The sequence below is a fragment of the Homarus americanus genome, unplaced genomic scaffold (genome assembly GCF_018991925.1).
Source record: "Homarus americanus isolate GMGI-L3 unplaced genomic scaffold, GMGI_Hamer_2.0 scaffold6317, whole genome shotgun sequence".
Classification (NCBI taxonomy): domain Eukaryota; kingdom Metazoa; phylum Arthropoda; class Malacostraca; order Decapoda; family Nephropidae; genus Homarus; species Homarus americanus.
The window spans coordinates 20,642,382-20,664,954 of NW_024730668.1; the positions used below are offsets into that span (position 1 = coordinate 20,642,382).

General features: G+C 38.9%; 2 protein-coding genes across 2 annotated transcripts; one reads left to right on the forward strand and one right to left on the reverse strand.

Moving 5' to 3' along the window:
* Positions 1 to 1,985: 1,985 nt before the first annotated feature.
* LOC121867296 lies at positions 1,986 to 6,947 on the reverse strand. Its single transcript, XM_042367191.1, has 2 exons — positions 6,506 to 6,947; positions 1,986 to 3,783 (listed from the first exon to the last, which is right to left on the reverse strand). The coding sequence occupies exons 1-2, from the start codon at positions 6,508 to 6,510 to the stop codon at positions 2,427 to 2,429; spliced, it is 1,362 nt and encodes a 453-aa protein (XP_042223125.1). The 5' UTR covers positions 6,511 to 6,947; the 3' UTR covers positions 1,986 to 2,426.
* Positions 6,948 to 8,362: 1,415 nt separating this feature from the next.
* LOC121867297 (polyadenylate-binding protein 1-like) lies at positions 8,363 to 21,507 on the forward strand. The gene is made up of 5 exons (XM_042367192.1): positions 8,363 to 8,888; positions 11,126 to 11,268; positions 13,416 to 13,546; positions 14,728 to 14,868; positions 20,937 to 21,507. The coding sequence occupies exons 1-5, from the start codon at positions 8,871 to 8,873 to the stop codon at positions 21,023 to 21,025; spliced, it is 522 nt and encodes a 173-aa protein (XP_042223126.1). The 5' UTR covers positions 8,363 to 8,870; the 3' UTR covers positions 21,026 to 21,507.
* Positions 21,508 to 22,573: the final 1,066 nt, after the last annotated feature.

Sequence of the window (22,573 nt, forward strand, 5' to 3'; positions counted from 1 at the left end):
TAAAATGCAGTTTTGTTACGAAAAAGACTTCAGTTGATGTCACATTTTCCCAGACAAGAAACTGCTGATATGCCAGCAAACTTAACTTTAATAGAACCTGGAGACCTTTCGCCTTACTTTGATCTTGACCATCATGCCATTACATGTTCGACAAGACAAACCTCAAGTAAACATGACCTCACAATGACACATTGGTTGTTGAGCGCTGACCTGAGGGTGTCAACAACGAAGAAATGGGGTAAGAGAATTAGCATTTATTATTTATTCTTGATTGTTAGATGTTCGTTTAATATAGACAGAAAGACCAGGAAATTACATTTCCTGAGACAAAAACTTGTATAACAGTCTAAGACAGCTGCTGTAATTAAAATGCTTTTATATACACCACAATTAAATATTAACTCTTCAATCGTCAAAACATACAAGAAACAGTTTACTATAAAACTACCTGCTTGGTGTAATAATAGCCTTACATCTTGGCTGTTCATCAGGGTAATTAAATAATATATTGCGACTTAAATTACTGTTAATGTTAAGAATAGCTCAATACAATAAAGAGTTTAATTGTATCAATAGGGGAAACACAAGTGAAAATTGAAGTACATTTTATTGTTCTATATCTTTAAAAAAATGAAAAAGAGTTGATTAACGGAATCATAATTGTGACACTTGAGGAAGGTAAAATAAAACCAACAGGAAAAAATGGAAACAGGAAATTGAACTCACTTCTGCAAGAAGAGAAAATGAGGGCAGTAGGTGACCTGGAGCGTCGTATTGACACGAGTGACTGGTTAAAGTTGGAAGTAAACACCAGGTTAACAACACTGAGACACTTATAGGTCGGCAACGCAAGACGTTCAAATACTGCATTATTAACTTGTACCTTTAGCGGGGTAAGGGGGGCAGAGCGGCCCTACAGCAGCCCTGACTGGCAGCATGCCCGCCCCACCCACAGCTACCACACACGTCCTAGATGACAAGAAAAGTGTACTGTATCTATCGCCCAGTTGTATTTATATTTTAGGAAACATGAGAAATTAGCACACACGCACGCACACACACACACACACATATATATATATATATATATATATATATATATATATATATATATATATATATATATATATATATATATATATATATATATATATATATATATATATATATATTGGTTGTATAATTGATTCTCTAGTGTGTTTGAAATGAATTTCCTCGATTGAAGAAACTAAATACCCATTAACTATAGTCAGAAATTTTATCAAGGTCAATTTTATACTCGAATAAAAAGGTTCCGTTACGGAAACAAAACAAAACAATCGAGTTACAATTCCACATGGCCTGAGGATATGTCTTGAACATGAATGAAAAGTGAGAATGACCTTAGGTAAGTGGCGGTGAGCTAGTGAGGTGAAGCCAACACCGCCCCAGGCAACACTCCTGGACACTATCCTGCCCCGCTATCACCCCCGACAGCTTATAGCGATTACACCACCTGACGGTCCTCTCACTTACCTGACGTAGAACACTGACATTCTTCACTACCTCCTCACCCGGGAAGTCCCTGTTTCTTATGAAAAAAATCCTTCCATACACAAACTGATGATCTTTTTTACAAGGAACAGCATAGGCCTAAATAAGTAACTCTCACGGGTTTACAAAGGGCAGTACAGTGATGATACAAGGTATTGTATTATTCAGTACAATAAATAAAATGGAGTTACAGGGTAAAAGTAGGCTATAATTTATGTAGTATTAGTTCGTCGTGTTCCTTGCCCTTCCGACAAGGTATGTGTTCTCAAAGTTCTCAAATAAATTAGTTTTGTTATATTTTGATTATGTAAGGGATCTAAGTCTAGGAATAGTTGAGTGAATCTTCACTTCGTTGTCATATTATAGACTTTTAAATGGTGGGCATTATTCTTCAGCTTTACTATTTTCTTTAATAGTTTTTAATGTGAAATGTATATGCCAAAGCTAATGAATCTGTACATTCTCTTTATTTTAAATCTACATGTGATCACTGTTACGAGATCTTCTGTACATAAAGCATACCTTTGAAGGAACTTGATCATATACAGAGTAATAACAGAGTACTGATTTAGATGTGACTGGAAGCGTAACGTCCCGACAACTGAACTTTATAAATTATCACAGGAATCTTAACTAGATTATTGTTGGAATATTACTCTTTTGTTTGTACATAATATAATACTGTAAACAACACATTCATGAAAATATTCACTGTACTCCGAGTAAGATAGAGGCACAGCGATAATAAAATAGAATACTTTCTCTGGTTCTAATATTTATCGAGCTTCCTGCCTCTAATTCAGTCTTCTGTAGAGACCAACACTCTTTGTGTTTGGAATTGGTATGTACTGTTAATTTTCAAAGTATTGGTATACATATAATTGCGGTTTGGGTTAGACGATGTAATTTTCATGTTGGGGAGGAAAATTAGGGTTGTAGGCTGCCCACCATTCCTCCTGCAGACGGTCCTCCAGCTTCTGAAGGGCGAACATCTGCGCCATGTGTCGACGAGATGCCGCCGTCGACGTCAATAAATGCAAGGCCCGATCTTCTAGGATACTAAAATCCTGTTTATTCTTATGGGCTTGTGAGGTGAGATGTTGAAGTCCATAACGAAGATCTTGCAGGCGGTCATCGATATTGCTAAAGGACCTGACCAGTTTTGTGACTTCATCGACGTGTGCGTGTGTTGGATGATCACGTGGTGACAGCGTCTGCAACCTGTCACATTTCGTCAACAAGTTCGTCAGCCGCTTTCGCCGCTGAGTATTTTCGCTTGCTTCCTCGACGTCCAATTTCACTGAATCTTCAGTATCACATATAGAACTTGCAGATTCATTGCACACTTCGCTACTCACATATTGTGCGGAGGCTTCACGTGGACTCGGGTCAGAATTCCAAGCTAAGGACCTTAAGTGTTTAGTTAAATCATCTTCTCCACTAAACTTCTGAAACCAAATTGGACATTTTTCAGCTGCTTGTTCATCATCAGTCATGAGTGCTTCCACGGGTTCTAGTTTGCCTGCTACACATCTTTCAAGCGACAATTCATGATCGCTGAAAACATCCTTCAATTCCTCGAGTATGGACGTTTCTGCAACGTCATCAGTGGCGTACACACCGCTGTCTCTCGAGGCACAACTTAACATACTATAACACGCTTCACTCTGAGGTGTGACTGATCTTGTTTCTAGTTCATTGCTTGGCTCGTGTGTTTCTTCGATAAGTGTTTTTACCTCAATTTCGCCCTCGTGTGGTATTCTACTCACTTCCATACTATCGGTCTTTTGAGAGTCTTCCAAACCACTGTCATTCCAACTAGTCTCGCTACAAATTATACTCTTAACATAGTCATTATGTCTTTGTTTGTTAAAATACCGAGGAATATTCTTCTTCATCTCTGATTTTAAATTTTCTGTGGGATTATCGTTTTGCCTCGCATCACTAACAATTTGAGCTTTTTTGCATGTAATATTTGTGTCCAAGTTCTTTTCGTTGAAATTATTCTGCCCCTCGATACGGAAACTTAGCACAGACAGCTTTTTTATCTCGGTACTAAGTTCTAGTATCTCATCGTTGTACGTGGCCAACCATTGCGAATCGACCACTACTGTTATCTTGGCTTCCTCCTCTTGGTCCACCTCGGGGAAAACCCAACCGAATTCTGTCTTATCCTTGAAGTTCTTAAAACGTAGAGTCTCACGGCACTCTTGTGCCTCCTCGATGCATCTCAGCTGGTCATCATCTTCCCTGTGGAAACATACATCTTATTAATAATTATCCATTAGAACAACGACCAGAATTCTAAAAATTATCGTGGGCAGATTTTCAATTGTAACTAGAAATGAAAGAACAAAACTAATTAACAATGGAATTATATTAATCTTTCTTTAACTCAGAAAATCCCTTCGAAATTTACAGGAATGGAGCAATTATAACAGAAAAACATAGTTTACCTTATTCATTGCTTTTCGATTCTTTTTAAGGCTAGACTTTGCAGTACGTTTCGTGTACTGTCGTGTTCCATCGCCCTAACGTGTTGATGTTATAATACAGTACTGTACTATGCTTTAATAACTAAAGTCTTTAAGTGGGTAGGGTAAGTTAGTATATAAAGCTAGAGACGGAGCCGGCCCTAGCCTTTAGGGGGCCCCTCCACCCTTCAAACTCTCCCTAAATCGCGAGCTCTAGAGCGACCCGGGGCATATACTGTACCAGGGTTGAGTGCATATGTTTGCGCCCATGTACACACACACACACACACACACACTATATATATATATATATATATATATATATATATATATATATATATATATATATATATATATATATATATATATATATATATATATATATATATATATATATCATGTAAATCCACAATGAAAACGTGGATAAGATAAATCTTGATAAAATCACGGAAAATGGAAACAACTTTTAGCTTTCGTCTTTATTCAAGACATCTTCAGAGGCAACTGTTGCCTCTGAAGATGTCTTGAATAAAGACGAAAGCTAAAATGTGTTTTCCCGTGTGATTTATCAAGATATATATATATATATATATAATATATATGCTTATGACCACATAGGAAACAAGAAAACACTTGGGAAGCGCGAACTCTCGTTTCCTATGTGGTTAGCATATATATGGATCACGCGCACCTACAGTGATTTAGTTGCATATATATATATATATATATATATATATATATATATATATATATATATATATATATATATATATCTATATATATATATCTTGATAAAATCACACGGAAAAGGGAAACAACGGCACCTTAGCTTTCGTCATCATTCAAGACATCTTCAGAGTAACTGTGTGATTTTATCAAGATTTATCTTATCACGTTTTCATTGTGGGTCTACATGAAATATATATATATATATATATATATATATATATATATATATATATATATATATATATATATATATATATATATATATATATATGTGTGTGTGTGTGCACAAATGTTCACAACTGCCCAGTCACAATTAAGCGCTTAACGGCTTTTGGGGGGTAACCTTGATTAATCGATTTTCTTGCAAATTAGCTAATTAAATATGTACTGTAAGCACTGTATTACTTATACCTCGGTAAATATTCATATAATTTTACTTTTATATTTACTATTAGTTAGGGCGGTTGGTCCATTTTTGTTTCCTATTAATTAACTTTATTTGTTCAGTTAGTACAGGAGGAAACATAATGTTTGGTACTGTCACACCGGATGGCACCGTTCTCATGTGTGTCTGGGCCGAGCAGGACTCAACCCAGGACACAATTCGGAGAGATACACGCGTTACTGCATGTGCTGCGTAAATTTTTAGTCAATAATTTCAAACCAAGTCATTGAATTACAGTCAGTGTCTTACTGTAGTGTTCCCAAACAACCATAGAAGGGACGCCCTTGAATGTGGATGGTTTTCTGTGAGGAATAACCATAGAAAATGTTAATTTTTTTATATGGGTAACGTACATAAATTTAACCTCTATTTTTACCTAATCTTTAACTTTCTACTGCTATATATTGACAAGCCAAGGTTTATAAGTGAGCATCAAGACATAGTATGGCACATTAGGTATTGTTCCTTGTTTCGCAGTTTTGTTATTGGTTGTCCATAGCTAGTATTTTAGTGCGTGGGTGCTGACCAATATTGTACTAAAATCAATTTGTGAAATCATATGTTCGCTTTCTTAAAAGAATCTGAGATCCAACATGGATAATGCTAATTGCATTATCGGATGATTGGTAGGTAGAGCGAACCTCAAACTTTTTGTTGAATCATGGCAGTTGGTACAGCAGCGGAAATATTACGTCACCCCATGTAGTCAGAAATAACAGGAAACAAGATGGCCTAGAGTGAGTTAGTTGTAACCAACAAAGTTATAGTTTCTGAACCTTTTAAATTTATTCCAGTTAAAAAGCTTCGGCATATAACATCTAGCTGATTTTGTATGTCAAGTTAATGTATCTTAATTTTTAAATGTTTTGACTGGCACAGTTGCGGAAATTTGTTCCTGCACCCCTTGTGGCAACCCATGCCTCCAGACGGCAACGTTGCAGTAGTAGTATCACTGTTTATGAATGAATGGATATTGGTCGTGTAACAACGGTCGTGACTGGTGGATAGGTTCGCTAAAGGTCGTATAGGTTGGCCGTTTGGAGACACGGGCTACCACAGGCGGCGTAGGAACACATTTCCGCAACTGTACAAGCATTAATTTAACACGCTCACTTAACCCCTTCATCTACTGGATGCCACTTCTTATGTTTTATTTGGCTAAAGCCAGACGATTTTATTCAGCAGAGACCCTCGTACCCAAGGGGTTAAAGACTTTATATGTTATAGTGCAATAATACATTACAATATCAACATCGGTTTAGGTCCATATGTTAGTCATACTCCGCTCAAATTTTCATGTTCATGGTTTACGACTAATTCTTACCTCATTTTCTGAAAATATTCGGGTTTTCTGTATCTGCTCCTAGTTGCCTCACATTCGCAATCATAATAGGTAATTTTTTCTGGCAACTATCTTTTTTCTGCTTAAATTCCTCGCATCGATTGTAAATTTCTCTTTCTCAATTGTGCCCCGATGCCCAGTGCCCAGCACTCCACATTTTTGCTTTCACAATCCCCAGCTTGCGTCTCTTACTTCTGAGCCTTTCCATTTCTTTTTGCTCCACATCTGATTTCTTTATATCAGTCTTTCACAAAAGACACGAAAGATGACAGGGAGGTGGAATGTGACCACCAGGTGACGACTACAACACACGTGGGTTGATTAAGACGCTGGCGCAGCACGTTCTGCCGTAACACTGTCGTCTGTTGGTAGCTTATGCAGTGGTGCTGGGTTGGCGTGTTGAGCGGGTACGTCCTAATGCCTGTTGCCGCTAAGCTTCGCTCTGGTGTGTCACTTCACCTTCCTACATGTCTACTCCACTAACTTCACTGCCAGCGTTTATTGGTCTTTTTTTTATTAGTTTTTTTTTTTACTTAGTGATCACGTTGTAAATTGAGGGCCATTTTTAGATATTGTGAGGTTGTTTAAACATTGTTCAGGTATTATGTAAGTTATTTTTCAGTGAATTTCGTTCAGTCTGAGAGGCGGTACCTAATTTCGCTGACCTTAGTACATTCTTTTACCACGGCCATCAAGGCTACAGCTTCGGCTGCTATAATAGATTAACATAGGCAACTCTTTCCAAAAATCCATACATCTAGGTTAACTGCTGTGTACTCGTATTATAACTGACTTTCTAAGTCTGTGCCTAATTAGTCGCTGCGTAATACTCCGGTCTAACATTTTTGTGCTTATCAGACCCACTTGATAAGATTAGATTATGCATCAAAGAATATTTTGTTGATTATTCTTGCTTCCATCTGAAGACGAGAGAGAAAAAATACACGAAAAATAGAATAACATATATAAAATGTTAACGAATGAATCGGAGAGAGCATAAACGAAGTATTATGCAATATCAATCACCTGTTGTTACTGGTGCTACATTGCCAGGCTAGCTGAACTTGCTGGCGGTGCCACACGGACCTGTGCAAACTTCTGCTATCTGGACGATGAGTGCTTGTTTATAGTGTGCTTTACTTACTGTAACCTATATCCTCTTGTTTTCATATCGCTGCTTCTGTCGTGTGTTGTCTGCTAAACGGCGTTTGCTTGGAAGTGCCTCAGTCTGCCTGATCCGGGGCACTGGTGGTAGAGCGGTATCGTTCTTGCCTCGCAAGCAAGATGTCACGGGTTTGATTCCCAGGCCGGCAGAAGTTGTTTGGACACTCTTCCAAGTCCCCTTGGTCCCTGTTCACCTAGCAGCAAAGTAGGTACCTGATGTAAATCGAAAATTGCAAATTCGTATTCAGGGACAAATTGTTGGAGCTTCCAATAACTTGCTTAGACATAAACCATTGACTCTTCAGGCTTCTACGCCCTTAAATCATGAGAGATAAGGCAAGCATGAACTTAGCATGCTTCCCTGTTGGGCGCTGTAAACGCTTCTGCGCTTCACCTTACACAAAGATGTAGGGGGGGTGCCCAATAAATAAAAAAATTACCTTTTAATGTTTTTCTATATTATTTTCTTGGTGTATGGCATTAATTCCAATGAAGGATATAATGATGATGTGATACTATTACTAAGGCTGTGCTCTTTACCCAGAATAATGGTCGATGTTGAGGAAATTTTCCTCCCTCCTTGATTTATCTTATGATTCGCTTTCCCCGCGTCTGTTCACCAGCTTTATCTCCTTCTTATCTCTACTGTTACTGATACCAGTAGGAGAACGCTTGCGTGGATTGTGATAGCAAGTATGGTGATGGAGACAGTGACAGGTCTTGGCCCTCTCTTACTTAATCCACTGTCCTTCCTGCCACATCTATTGATCAGTGAGAAACAGCAGGACGAGATGTATGTGAGAATCAATGTTTCTTGGTCATACGTAAACCTCACCAAGGACTAAAGTCTATAGAAATGTGAGATAAACAAAGAGACTGAGGAACACAGTGAATCGGACAGTCCACAGTGCATAACTTGATCTCAAGATAATTCTGATTACTAATTAAAATTATCTTCAATACTTTTCACTTTCAACTTTATTTATTTTTAATGTAAGTTGAAACAGAGAGAAACAACATATACTCTTGAATTATGAAACACTACCCTGAGTTAACTGTTGTGTAGCGTTTCTCAAGTTCTCATTCGTTGACATAACCCGGATATTAAGGCAGGTGATGAAACCCAACCATTAGAGCAAATTTATTATTCTCTACTGAGAAAACTTTTACGGGCTAACCTGCCATGTCGAAAGTGACCAAGGTAAGACAGTGTGGTCATTTTATATTAGCTCACTGTTCTATTTAACCTAACCTAATCAGGGACTCCCCCCCCCCCCCACCCCTGATTAGGTTAGGTCGGTTTTTAGTGATTTTTTTTTTACACATATTTCTAATACCCAAAGAAAGAACGGTGCACTACTATAAATTGACCCACAAGTGTAGCTTAAGGGTACTTTACAGTACTGTAGTGTGTCCAGGTAACTAGGGACTAGAACTAGTGACTGTTGAGTGGGACCAGTAACCAGGTGGGATCCGAGTGGAATACGAGATCAAACGGGTGTTGAGAGGGAGCGAATCCCAGGTGACTTGAGTGGAATAGGGTATTGAGAGGGAGCTAGACCCAGGCTTATGTTGAATGGGATCAGTGACTTGTAAAATTATCGTTTCGGTCCTGTAGCGAACATTAGAATTTTAAGTTTTGGAGTCAGTAGTTTAGACAATTCTAAGACATTTTTCTTCTATAACGTTTCCGTCGGAAACGTATATTTTTCGAGTGTTTTAATCTATAAAATTACCAACACTATTACGTGTTTAAAGTGAGTAGGGCTTTGATGTAGAGGGAAAACGTGGGGTAAAATACTTTAAAAAAAACAAAAAAACATGAAACCAACTTTAGATAACCTGACCTAACGTTTCCTTACCTTTAAAAATCCTAAAACTATAAAAAGTTTGCTTTCGGTGTTTAGTAGGTGATGGTGTTGTTTTCGGTTTTTAGTATGTATTGGTGTTGTTTTCGGTGTTCAAATGAGGGATCCATAAACTTGAAAGTGATTGTTAATATTTTTACAAGTTAGGAAACGTCAGGTGAGGTTTTCAGAAGTTTGTTTGGTGTTATTTTTAGTATTTTACCCCACATATTCTCTCTACATCAAAGCCCTGCCCACTTTAAACAAGTAATATTATTGGTAATTTTATCGATTAAAATACTCGAAAAATATACATTTCTGACGGAAACGTTATAGAAGAAAAATGTCTTAGAATTGTCTAAACTACTGACTCCAAAACTTAAAATCTTAATGTTCGCTACAGGACCGAAACGATAAGAAGACCCAGTGACTTAAGTGGGACCAGGTGACTGTTGAGTGGGATCAGTTTTGAATGAGATTTGCCCCTTTCCAGTTGCCTTCCAAGTACCCCCCCCACCTAACTAACTTTATGCACCTCCCCCCTCCTCCCTTCTCTCACTCCCCTCATTGCTTCCCTCCCCTCATTGCCTCCCTTTTTCCTCGTCTCACTGTCTTCCTCCCTCGTCTCACTGCCTCCCTCTCCTTCCTCCTATTGCCTCCCTCTCTCCTCCCTCCCATTGCCTCCCTCTCTCCTTCCTCCCATTGCTTCCCTCTCTCCTTCCTCCCATTGCCTCCCTCATTCTCTCACTGCTTCCCTCTCCCCCTCCAACCTCTCACTGCCTCCCTCTCTCCTTCCTCCCATTGCCTCCCTCATTCTCTCACTGCTTCCCTCTCCCCCTCCAACCTCTCACTGCCTCCTTCCCTCCCCTCATCGTGATTCACCCTGATATAGATAAATAATTATTCCCCTCCACCATATAAGCATTTCTTCACAAAAGCATAATTTCTTTGGTAGCTTCTCGGATAATGACCATCCACTGTTTTTCATTGAAAATGGGTTTAAAAATACCCAGTTTTCATTGATTTTCTTAGGGGCTACTGTATTATGTTGGGAGCAATATATAAATGGCTGAAAACATGTACTAACCTAACCAAACTTAAGAAAACCTGACCTAAGTTAAATCTTAACTCGCCTGTATCTAGAAAACTAAGCATTTATACAAGAAAATTAATAGAACTAAAATAGTAATCAGCTTACAAAACCGTGTTTAATAACACCCTCTTAGTTACCGAACTGCTGACATCCATGCCCCTCATAGTTACTGACCCGCTGATAACCACGGTATTGTTTATATCTGCTGACTGTAAGATGCTTTATTAACTTGCCTATATCTCGAAAAGTACGCATTTGCCCAAGAAAATTAATAGAAGCTGAAGTAATCAACATACAAATACCTTTCATAATTACCGAACCACTGATGGTCACCAGTCTTATATTAGCCATTTCTTTTCCTGGAACTCCCACCTCCTTCTTCCTTCACACATGGTCTCTCACGGATACATTCGTCACCCTCACCTACAGTCTCTCTTTCTATCTCACCTCTAACTACCTCATCTTGTCTAACCATTCTGTCTTGGGTCTTGCCACCAGCCACCCACAGTGACAGTGGTGGTGAGGAACCTGCCGGTGAGTACGACGGAGGCTCAGCTGCGGTCCCTCTGTGAAAACTTCGGAGGCATTGTCGAGGTTGAGATCCCCAGACGAACGGAAGTGTTCGTCAAATTTATCTTTGGGTGAGTCGGGCGTGCTGTTGTTGTTGTTGTAATGTTATAACTGTTTTTCACCAATTAAGGTAAGTGCATAACAAGGTGCTAATCCTTGATATAATTATGTAGACATATTGGATCACCTGAAGATTAGACAACTAGGTTTGGCGTAATGGTCAGCATGCTCGCCTTGCAAGAGAGTGGACCCAAGTTCGATACTTGGGCAGGGTGAAACAATAGGCAACTTTATTTTACACCATTTGCCTTTGTCAACCGAGCAATTTGGGATCTGAACGTTAATAATAATAATAATAATAATAATAATAATTAACGGTTTATTGAAAGAGCTTGGCAGCCAGAAGGCTGAAAATATACAGTTACATATTTGGGGAATGGGTTACGAGTTACAAATAATATACAAGTGACATAACTACCTCCTAAGATGTCCCCACACACAACGCTTCCGTGACGCCTGCTGGACCACCACTCCACGACCCCCTGACGGAGACACGATGATCCTCCCAATACTGGCCAGATATTTTGTAAATAATATTAATTATGTGTTAAAGGAACATCCTTCCTTCCTTAGGCTTTAGTAAGCCCCTTTATAATATTTATACTGTATATACTTTTCACACTTGCCAGATGATTCTGGTGTCATTGTACAGGGGTACCTAGTGACAGCACTAGGATCCCGCTTCCTCTATCAAGGAATAAACAATTGAAAATGAAATTGAAGTAACATAAGTGACACAAATAAGACATATAATAACTTAGATGGGGATCAGCTCAAACTACAGTTCATTTCAACATAGTGACAGTGTAAGGAGCAGTGTTTACCGGGAGTGAATACACTGATTTATTACATGTTATTGATAATTTTTACAATGGTTGGGACTGGGCTGTTCTTATAGCGATCGGTTCGTGCACGTATGGGCTGGATGCGGTTGTGGTGTCGAACAGCAATTCTCGGACAGGGGATGTCAGGTGGTAGTAGGAGCCGGTGTCGGGGATGGTGTAGAAGCTTCTTACCAAATTTGCAGATAAGGTCGTGGTGATGGTCAGTGAGAGTCGAAAGGGTCAGTGTGTTGAGCGCTTCTTGATATGTGGAGTAGGAAGAGGAGAGAATAATTTTGCATGCCCTCTTTTGAACTTTTTCTAGGTGTTTACGTTGTGTGGCATTTAGGGAGGAAGACCAGGTGGGGGAGGCATAGGTGAGCTTGGGAAGTATGAATGTTGTGTATACACTGAGGAGCTCGTGTGCAGGAACTCCGAGGGACTTGAGTCGGCGGAGCAGGTGGAGACGGAAACTGGAGGCTTTGACAACTTCACTGACGTGTGGTTTCCAATTTAGTTTGTTGTCTATGGTGACGCCGAGGAGCTTCGTGGAATCTACAACCTGGAGTGTGTTCGGACCTAGGGTAATGGAAGGAGGTGGGACAATGTCGGAGGAGAGGTTGATGTGCATAACCATGGTCTTGGTATGGTTGATGGTGACATGGTTGTTGGTGGCCCAGTTTTGGAGACTGTTCAATAAATCCTGAAGGGCGGTATAGTTGGGAGCAGAATTGTTGACGCTGATCCCAATGGTGGAGTCGTCGACATATTTCCAGCGAGCAGGGGTTTCTCTTAGGGCATCATTGATGAGCATAAGGAAGCAGAGTGGTCCCATCTTGGTGCCTTGGGGGACGCCACAGGTGAGTGACTGAAAGGTGGAGACAGCCCCTCGGAAGCGTACAGCTTGGCGTCGGTCACTGAGGAAGTCTGTGTGGGTGGGTGTTTCAGGATGATGGTTAGTCAGTGCAGTGGGCAAGTCCGGTCTTGGGATTATTTCTTGACAATTTGTCATATACTGTTCTGTAACTTGTTAACATGGGATTTTGTCGTTGTGTTAACAACAGCTTCTACACCTTAAACAAATTCACACCAAGTGGCCATCGTCGAACACGAGGGGAAAACATTAATTATAATTAATCTGCAACTGAAGTAAGTTGGGGGTTAGTATTCAGATGATGCAGAATTTCTGTATATATCGCTATTTATGTCCATGGCCATTATTAATCGATGTCTTTCTACATCTAGCTTTATAGAATTAGAATTACAGTAGATAAGTTCATATCCGAATTCTACCTTTAGACAACACAAATTGTACTCATTCAGTTATTTGTTTACAGATTTGTAAGGTTTGTAAGCCTGGATGCCGCCCTGAATGCTGTGATGAAGTTAAATGGACTTGTGGTACAGCAACGCAGGATCAACGCTGAGGTGGCCCGCAGTCATTGGCGCAACACCAACAAGCAGACAGGTACTACCAAAATCCTTTTATCGGAAGCATTCATGAAACATGGAAACAGTATTTATACGACCTATGTAGTGCTTATGATCAGATTTATTTACCTTAACAAATCATTTATAATGTAAACAAATAAACTGAGAGTTTTGACGGATGAGAACAAAAGTGTTTTTGCGATGTAAAAAAGTTAGTGCCGGGTATCTGCATTAATACTTGTTCGTTCTACCTTATTCATATACTGTACTGTATATGAATTTGTATTATGAAATGAATAATTCAAGTTCTTAAGGCCAATACAATACTGTATATATATATATATATATATATATATATATATATATATATATATATATATATATATATATATATATATATATATATATATATATATATATATGCAAGTAAATCACTGTAGGTGCGCGTGATCCAGGTATATGCTATAACCAGAAGGAAAAAAAACACGAAGAAGATGTGAATTACACGAAAGCGCTTGAGAACTTCGTGTTTTCTTTTTCCTTCTGGTTATTAGCATATATATATATATATATATATATATATATATATATATATATATATATATATATATATATATATATATATATATATATATATATATATATATATATATATATATATATATATATACACATATATATATACTTTTTTCTGGTAACGGAAAAATGTTCTTGTAAGTTCCAGAAATTGCGCATTACATCATCTCTTGAACCAGAAAAAATATCCCCTATATCCGTTATTTTATGGCTACCAGAATATTTTTTTCGGAATTTTTGGAAAATGTATCCGATTTTCATCTCTCAAACCTGGAAAAAACTACCCTATCCCCGGAATTTTCCGGGTATCGGAAAAATTTTCTTGGAATTTTCCGGAAAAAGTGCCCCTTGGAAAATCATTCCAAAAGCAGGAATATTCCAGAAAATTACGATTTGGTACGATTTAACCAGAAAATTTAAATTCCGGGTTTGAGGGAATCCCGCTAACGGAGAAATTACTTACTATATTGTTATGGCAACCTTTTATACAATAGAAATAACCATTATAGTTTACTTCTATACTGTATAACCAATTCATCTGTGAGAGAGGTTACTCTTTAAGTACAGTAATTGTGATAACAATATACATTTACATTTAATAGTTCCTGATGTTTGAGACCAAATATAACCCTTCTCTAACAGTGATGCATGAAGGCTTCGATGGTGATGACAGTAAGGACGAAGAGACGAATTCCAGCCTGTCAATGGACGACATCAACACCACCATCATACAGATCTGTCACCGACAGTGGCAACAGCACCGACGTAGACACCGAGACACAGGTCAGACTTCAACTTAGTTTGTAATTCTCACTCACCCGTTGTTTATACAGGAGGTCCCCGGGTTACATACATCTGACTTACAAATATCCGCCGATACGAAGGAGATTAAACTTTAAATTTACAAAGTTTTATTTTCCTGATGACTTATGTTTTACTATCATTTACTGTATTTTGTCATTCTATTTCTTCTTTTTTCTTAAATTAAGTTATTTTAGATGTATATAAGTACTTAGGCTATGATATATGAGATTTTAAACATTGTTTTGCAAGTACAGTATGCACAAGGGTATGTGGTTCAACTTAAGTACATTTCCGGCTTCAGAACATCAGTAGGAACTGAACTCGTACGTAACCCAGGGACTGCTTGTGCAGGATAATTCAGTCATTCATATCTTTCTGCTATCACAAAATTTTAGCTTTTTTAGTATTCTGTCTCACATTTCCAAAGATGTATTATTTTATAGGAATGATGATTGTCATTGTTTACATATAAAAATCCCTACACAAACTGTAAACTGGTTGGCAGAGAACACCAGAAAAACAAATATATATATATATATATATATATATATATATATATATATATATATATATATATATATATATATATATATATATATATATATATATATATATATTCCTTAACTTGTGCATGCCAATTTTTTTAATGAATAACTACCAGTATTTTACTTTTAAAATTACATGATTTGTCAGGAATCCAAATATGACAATGCGCTGAAGTTCTCGGGCCATTGTGAGAAGAAGGTAAATCAGGCAAATAAATTATTGGGTCTTATAAGAAGGTCGTTCAGATATGTAGACGGTCCGTCCCTTGTAACGATCTTCAGGAGTGAAGTGCTTCCCCATCTGGAGTACTGTCACCCCATCTGGTCCCCGAGATATGCTAGGGACTGTCAGTGGGTTGAAAATGTTCAAAGGAGGGCCACCAGACTGGTGCCTGCACTTCGGCACCTCAGCTACCCTGAGAGATTGGAGCGCCTGAACTTGCCTAGCTTATACTACAGACGGGCAAGGGGGGACCTAGTTGAGGTGTATAAGCATCTCAGGGGCACTACTCCTTAAGTGGCGGTTCATGGGGTCACAGGGGTCACAGCTCAAGATTGAAGAAGCCGCAAGTCCAGAAAACCGTGAGGGCAAACTTTTTCGGAGTGAGGGTTGTAAACTCTTGGAACAATCTACCAGAGAGTGTTGTGACGGCACCGAGTGTGAGCTCTTTCAAGAGAAGACTTGACCAACACTGGAGCGGGTTCAGGTACATTCAGGAGCCGGTGCATGCCCAGTATTTGCCAACAGTGCGTGACAGAGACGTGACCGATCGCCCGGGCGGCTAGCGAGCCGATCTTTTGGTGAAGAATATAAATGAAAAGAGACGTGACCGATCGCCCAAGCGGCTAAAAAGCCGATCAGTGGCGAAGAGGATAAAAGTAAAAGTAAAAAATATTATTCTCCGACGTTAAAGTATTGAGGTACAATATAGTTTGTACAGTTTGTAACCATAAAGTTAGCCAGGCCATTACTCTCCTTTGTGACTTATTGCTAGTTCATTGGGTCAGTGTTTGCTTGGACAGTTGACTCATTGTCTCAATCAGCAAGACCGGCAATAGATATATGCATGCCATTGTAAAGGGGAATTTATTTGAAAATTTTATTTTCTATTTCTTTGGGTATTCTTTTTTTACATTTCTATTTGTTTTAAGTTATATTTTCTAATTCAATTTCTGTTAGTACTATTTCTTTTATTTTGTAAGTGTACTTTATTTTACTGTTAAGTTTCTCTTACTTATTTCATTTATATATATATTCTGATCTTGTGCTTACCTGGGAACCCTGTTATTGGACAATAAACAATACTACAATACTCACGGTAACCACCACCACCCAGGTTTTATATCAGAATATATAACTGCATTAACCTTTTAAACATTCGGTTAACAACGTGGTGAGGGTTAGGCTCGTGGATTCAGTTGTATTTAATGATACCAAGATAGAGAAGAAACAAAGGCAATACTGCAGGAATAATGATAACCCAACATACTTAAAAGATTATTTATTAAAATGAAGTTAGGCTTGTAACTACTTTCAGTAATACAAAAATACAAGGACCGTCTTCATGGTTTCACTCAATATAAACCTCTAACCTAGTTTAGCCTTTCAACATCAATCATTAATTGGTTCACTTTATACTGAAGACCCACAACATACTTTTACATGTAACACAATTGAGCACCAAAGTTACAGGTCACCTGAGTGATTATCTCTTAATTACCATTAGGAACCTTAGTAATAGCACCATAGAACACCTCCGATGGCACCGGAACTAATAGCATCCTAGTACCACTTAACTTCACTTGTCAGTAAATAAAGTAGCGACCCTTACACCACACAAGTGCTCGGCTCAGGACACATATAATTGAGTAGGTTACAGTTATAGAAATCCTATTAATATTATACCTGTTAATCAACCCCACTTATCATTGTTGACTCATAATAAGATGCTATGAGCAGGATGTGTCCACTCCACATTTCAGCTCTCACAATGAGTGAACTTCACACATACACACGCACACACTGACCACCACCTCTGAGTGGCTTGGTTCGTCTGGGTGAATCTAGCTCTCCGCCTCGTCACACGACGCTCTCAGATCTTAACAGCATTCACACAGATCCATACTGGTGCTGGGCATTGTCCTGGCATATGTAGCGACCACCCTTGGTCGGATCAGCCAGTCAGCCACCTCTTGTTACACGGGAGGAACGAGCTGCGAGCGATTGTGTTGTTTGTAAACAAACTTTACTTACGTTTTGGCAAAGTGAATATTCATGTATGACTGTTGATCACAGGACAAAATGTGCATTTACTTAGTTGGACTACTTATATCATGGAATAATATACAAATAGATGAAAGCAACACGATATACGAACAGGAATAAAATACAAACAAATGCAAGCAATACAAAATACGAGCACAATTATACAACTTGTTTATATGGTATGAGAACGTCATGAGGTTGTAGTGGATTCCTCCCCTACAAACGTTTGTCGCCGAGTAGCCGACCCCGCGAATTCCCCAGTGTATGCCTCGTGGTCTAGGTCAACCAGCGCCGCCATACATCACGGAGGTCAACTATTAAGCCACGCCTACCCCAGCTATATAAGACCTCACCTCGTGGTGACCTACCTCTCTACCTACACCAACCAGCCAGCAACACCTCCTCCTCCTCCTCCTCCTGCCTGGCGGTCCTCGCTCCCGCCGGCGACCCACAAGCTGTCCTCCTCTGAGCATCCTCAACAACCAGCTCTCTCTACATCACGCTTGTAACCACACTGCCACTTCCCAGCACCAAGCTGCACTATACATCCAATACAACATGTATACAGAGAGCACATTGTGAGTTTCCTTTCTCCATCCCATCCTCAGTGTGAATCAAAATAACCTGTACCCCACAAGGTAACGGTGTAGGTCGGGCTTGTATTAAATATTCACTATGACTAGTAAATACCTATGTCAATGTATGTAACATGCTAAGGGTTTGCATTGAATTCTTAAGTCTAATTTTTATTATCTAATCAATTTTTGTCTGAGCTCTCACTGGGCCCCAGTAAACTCATGCAGTACACCAAGTGGACATCATGTTTCTAACCTTTTAAGTTTCAGGTCACAGACGGTATATTTCATATTATTCAAGGTATTCATGGCGTTCTCTGATGTTCACAAAACACATACTGTAATTTGCGGAAGCAAATCATTCAGTGGGGGTACAGACTTCCTAGTAATTATAGACAATTAAGGCGTTCAACATATACTCACGTGATCGTGAAGGCCCCAACTATCTGATAATATATATTTTTTAATACTACACATTTATGATTAAACAGGTTTGAATATTATTTGGATACCCAGGTTTATTCGTTTTCTCTCATAGAGGTTAAAGAGAAAATGTAATACCGGTAACTCGTGTAAACAGATGTTTTGTGGCCGATGAAACATAATATGAATAAACGGGGGTGTTGATATGATATTTATGCAACTGTTCCCATCACAAGTTACAATATTGTTCTATTGACAATAGTAACCTTACACGGTCATTATGTATTGACAACATCAAAAATATTTATATTCTTCAATCCAAGTTCCATTAATGTTTTGTATTTTTAATACTGCAATGACGAGGCATAATTTTTTTTTAATAATTTTTGTTAACTAGGTGTTATGACTATTTTCTATTCCAAGCAGCAGTAATTTTGGCAATTTTAGGGTGATTTGTTTTTATATTGATGTATTACCCATGTAAAAATTTTCTAGAATGAATTGCATCATTTTACTTTTACTTTTATCCTCTTCACCACTGGTCGGCTCATTAGCCTCTTGGGCGATCGGTCACGTCTCTGTTACTTTTCTTTTTCTTTTACCCTCTTCACCAAATGATCGGCTCGTTAGCTGCTTGGGCGATCGGTCACGTCTCTGTTACGCACTGTTGGCAAGTACTGGGCATGCACCGGCTCCTGAATGTATCTGAACCTGCTCCAGTGTTGGTCAAGTCTGGCGCTCCAATCTCTCAGGGTAGCTGAAGTGCCGAAGTGCAAGCAAGAGTCTGGTGGCCCTCCTTTGAACATTTTCAACCAACTGACAGTCCCTAGCATATCTCGGGGACCAGACGGGGTGACAGTACTGCAGATGGGGAAGCACTTCACTCTTGAAGATCGTTACGAGGGACGGACCGTCTAGATATCTGAACAACCTTCTTATAAGACCCAATAATTCATTTGCCTGATTTACCTTCTTCTCACAATGGCCCGAGAACTTCAGCTCATTTTCAACATACACACCTAAGTCCTTCTCACATTCAGTCTCAACTAGTGCAGTTTCTTCATCCCGTTGGGACATATGATACGCTTTCTTACCGTTGGTACGCCTCAGATGCATTCTCTTACACTTCGTGACATTGAATCTCAGCAGCCATTTCTTCGACCATTCTTGGAGCCCACAGAGGTCCTTCTGCAGCTCTTCGCAGTCCTTTTGGTTCTTGATTACCCGAAATAACTTAGCGTCAACGGCAAACATGTGTATGGAGGAGTGTACAACGTCAGGCATGTAATTTATGAAACAAACAACAGCGGGCCCAATACACTGCCCTGTGGTACCCCGCTTGTGACAGGTACGGGTGATGATTTCGTGCCACTAATCACCACACACTGCTTGCGGTCATGGAGAAAGTCTTCTATCCACACCGGGACATTTCCCCGAATTCCGTACCCTTCCAGTTTGATTTTCAGCCTTTCGTGGGATACAATGTCGAAAGCCTTGGCAAAATCTAGGTAAATATTTTCGATATTACCACCCCGTTCCAGAATATGGGTCCAAATATCCAATACCTTGAGCAATTGTGTTAAGCAGGAGCGCCCCGGCATACAACCATATTGGTAATCTTTTACAAGGTTGTTTCTTAGTAGATGTTCCATCGCGGCATCTCTGATAATACTCTCAAGTACTTTACACATTATGCTGGTCAGGCTCACCGGTCTATAGTTGTTCATGGAGTGACGATCGCCCTTCTTGAAGATAGGACTCACATAAACCACTTTCCATCCACTGGGGACATTTTGTTTATCCAGGCATTTACAAAACAGGATCTTCAGGGGCTCGGCAAGCTCGTTGTACAGCTCTCTTAGCACTCACAAACCAAGCTTCTTACTCGCCTGTTTCTCGGTTACTGTTGGTGTTATTATCTGTTACCTCTTTCTATTTTCAAGACTCGGGCTCCTTACTCTTTCTCCATCGTCGCATCTTTGTATTATATCTCTCGAAAGTAATATGTGCGTGTATCCGGTGTGTGTGTGTGTGTGTGTGTTTAAGACCTCTTGGAATTCATAAAATCGGGTGTAGATTGAGTGTTTGATCAACTGTATTATGTAACTCCCTGCTTAGAATAGGAGGAACTTTTATTATTATTATTATTATTATTATTATTATTATTATTATTATTATTATTATTATTGAATAATAATTCCTGATTGGGTTTTAGAAGACATCCTCTTCCATTTTCAGACTTGCCTTCTTTTGGCAGAATCATGGGGATGTTGGCTAAGCTTCCCACCAGTGAGGATGAGGAAAGTGAGACTGAGGTTGAGTCGTGACCATCATTTGAGCGTACATACTTACTGTTACGTGAACTGTATTTAGACGAAAATTAAGATTGAAACTAATACAGTCGGTCACCTGAAGATTAGTCCCAACTTATTTCACCCTACCGCCATGACGCTAACATAACCCAACCTAACCAAATCAAATCTACCTTAACCTAACCCCCATCAAGGTAACGTTGGGGTGCTTAATCATGATGTGAAATAAGCTGGGAGGCTGATCTTCGGGTGATAAGTTATAGTAATTCAGTAATGATGTTGAAAGATAATTAATAATTGTAATAGCAGTAACAGACATTAAAATGCGGGTTGTGTATGGTAGGTTATTGAGGGTTTTTATTGACAATGTAAAATAAATACATAATAAAATAGATTAATTTTTTTGTGACTTAAATTTAATGTTTAGAAAATTATGTCATAGACAGTGTGTAGACTGTAGACTGTCTATCCAATAAAGCGATGATACACACCTCAAATACAGTATTTCATAAACTGCTACAATAGCCAGGGTTTAATACAGTCTTTAGTATTTCTGTGCTTCAACAAGTAAGGTCTGTAAGCAACAATTACATTTAAGTTAGATAAAAGCTCTAACGAATAGCTCTTGATGTTATAATATGGACAGATGAATACCCAAGATCAAGCCCAATGGCTCCAGGACAACTAGGAGACCATTACATGTGAACCACACGGCGGTTGACAAAGTTTAGAAAAATCTGATTATTTCAAGACCTAGGTCACGACAAATGATGAGGGAAATTGGTTTCGAATGAACACCATAAGTAGGTGAACAGAGCTCAATGTATTCATTGCTTCAAGTTTTTCGTATAATACTCTAGCTATATATATACAGTATGTATGTGTGTGTGTATATCAGGTGGTAGGAATGAAGACCTGATATACATGAATGTAAAAGCAACAGCGCGTAATTAAACCATCAGCTTTTCAAACTCAACCCGGTGTAATTGCATTTAAGAACACAGAGCGAGAATTACTGTCCGCGGGGAGTCAGTTGGTAACAGAAGCTTATTTATATGCAAGTATAGCTCAGTGTCACACAAGGGAGGCGCCAGCCAGGTAGGTGCTGTCAGGAAACCCGGCATGATATGAATTATGTACAACACACACACACACACCAGAGGGAGAGGGGGAGATAATATCGACGGTCACTCTTCAACCTTACGGTGATGTTATATTATTATTACGCCTCAACAGTTAAGGTTTTAAGCACTTGACAAGGTTAATAATTAGGCTATACTAGTCTATCAACAATTACAGATTAGGAGAGATAGAACTTTCTTTATAATCTTGCAAATAACGGGGTTTTGCTTTCAGCATTGTTTGTGGTTTGTTTCCCAAAAATAACTCAAGTACGGTTTTGCAGATTTTCACCAAACTTGGTTTGACTAATGTTGAATTTTTACTCAATATAACACTCTGATAGACACACATACACACACACACTTGGGGAATACGTATACAAAAATGGAACACTCACACTCCACACACAAGATACAGAAGATACCGAAGTGTAAGCATACT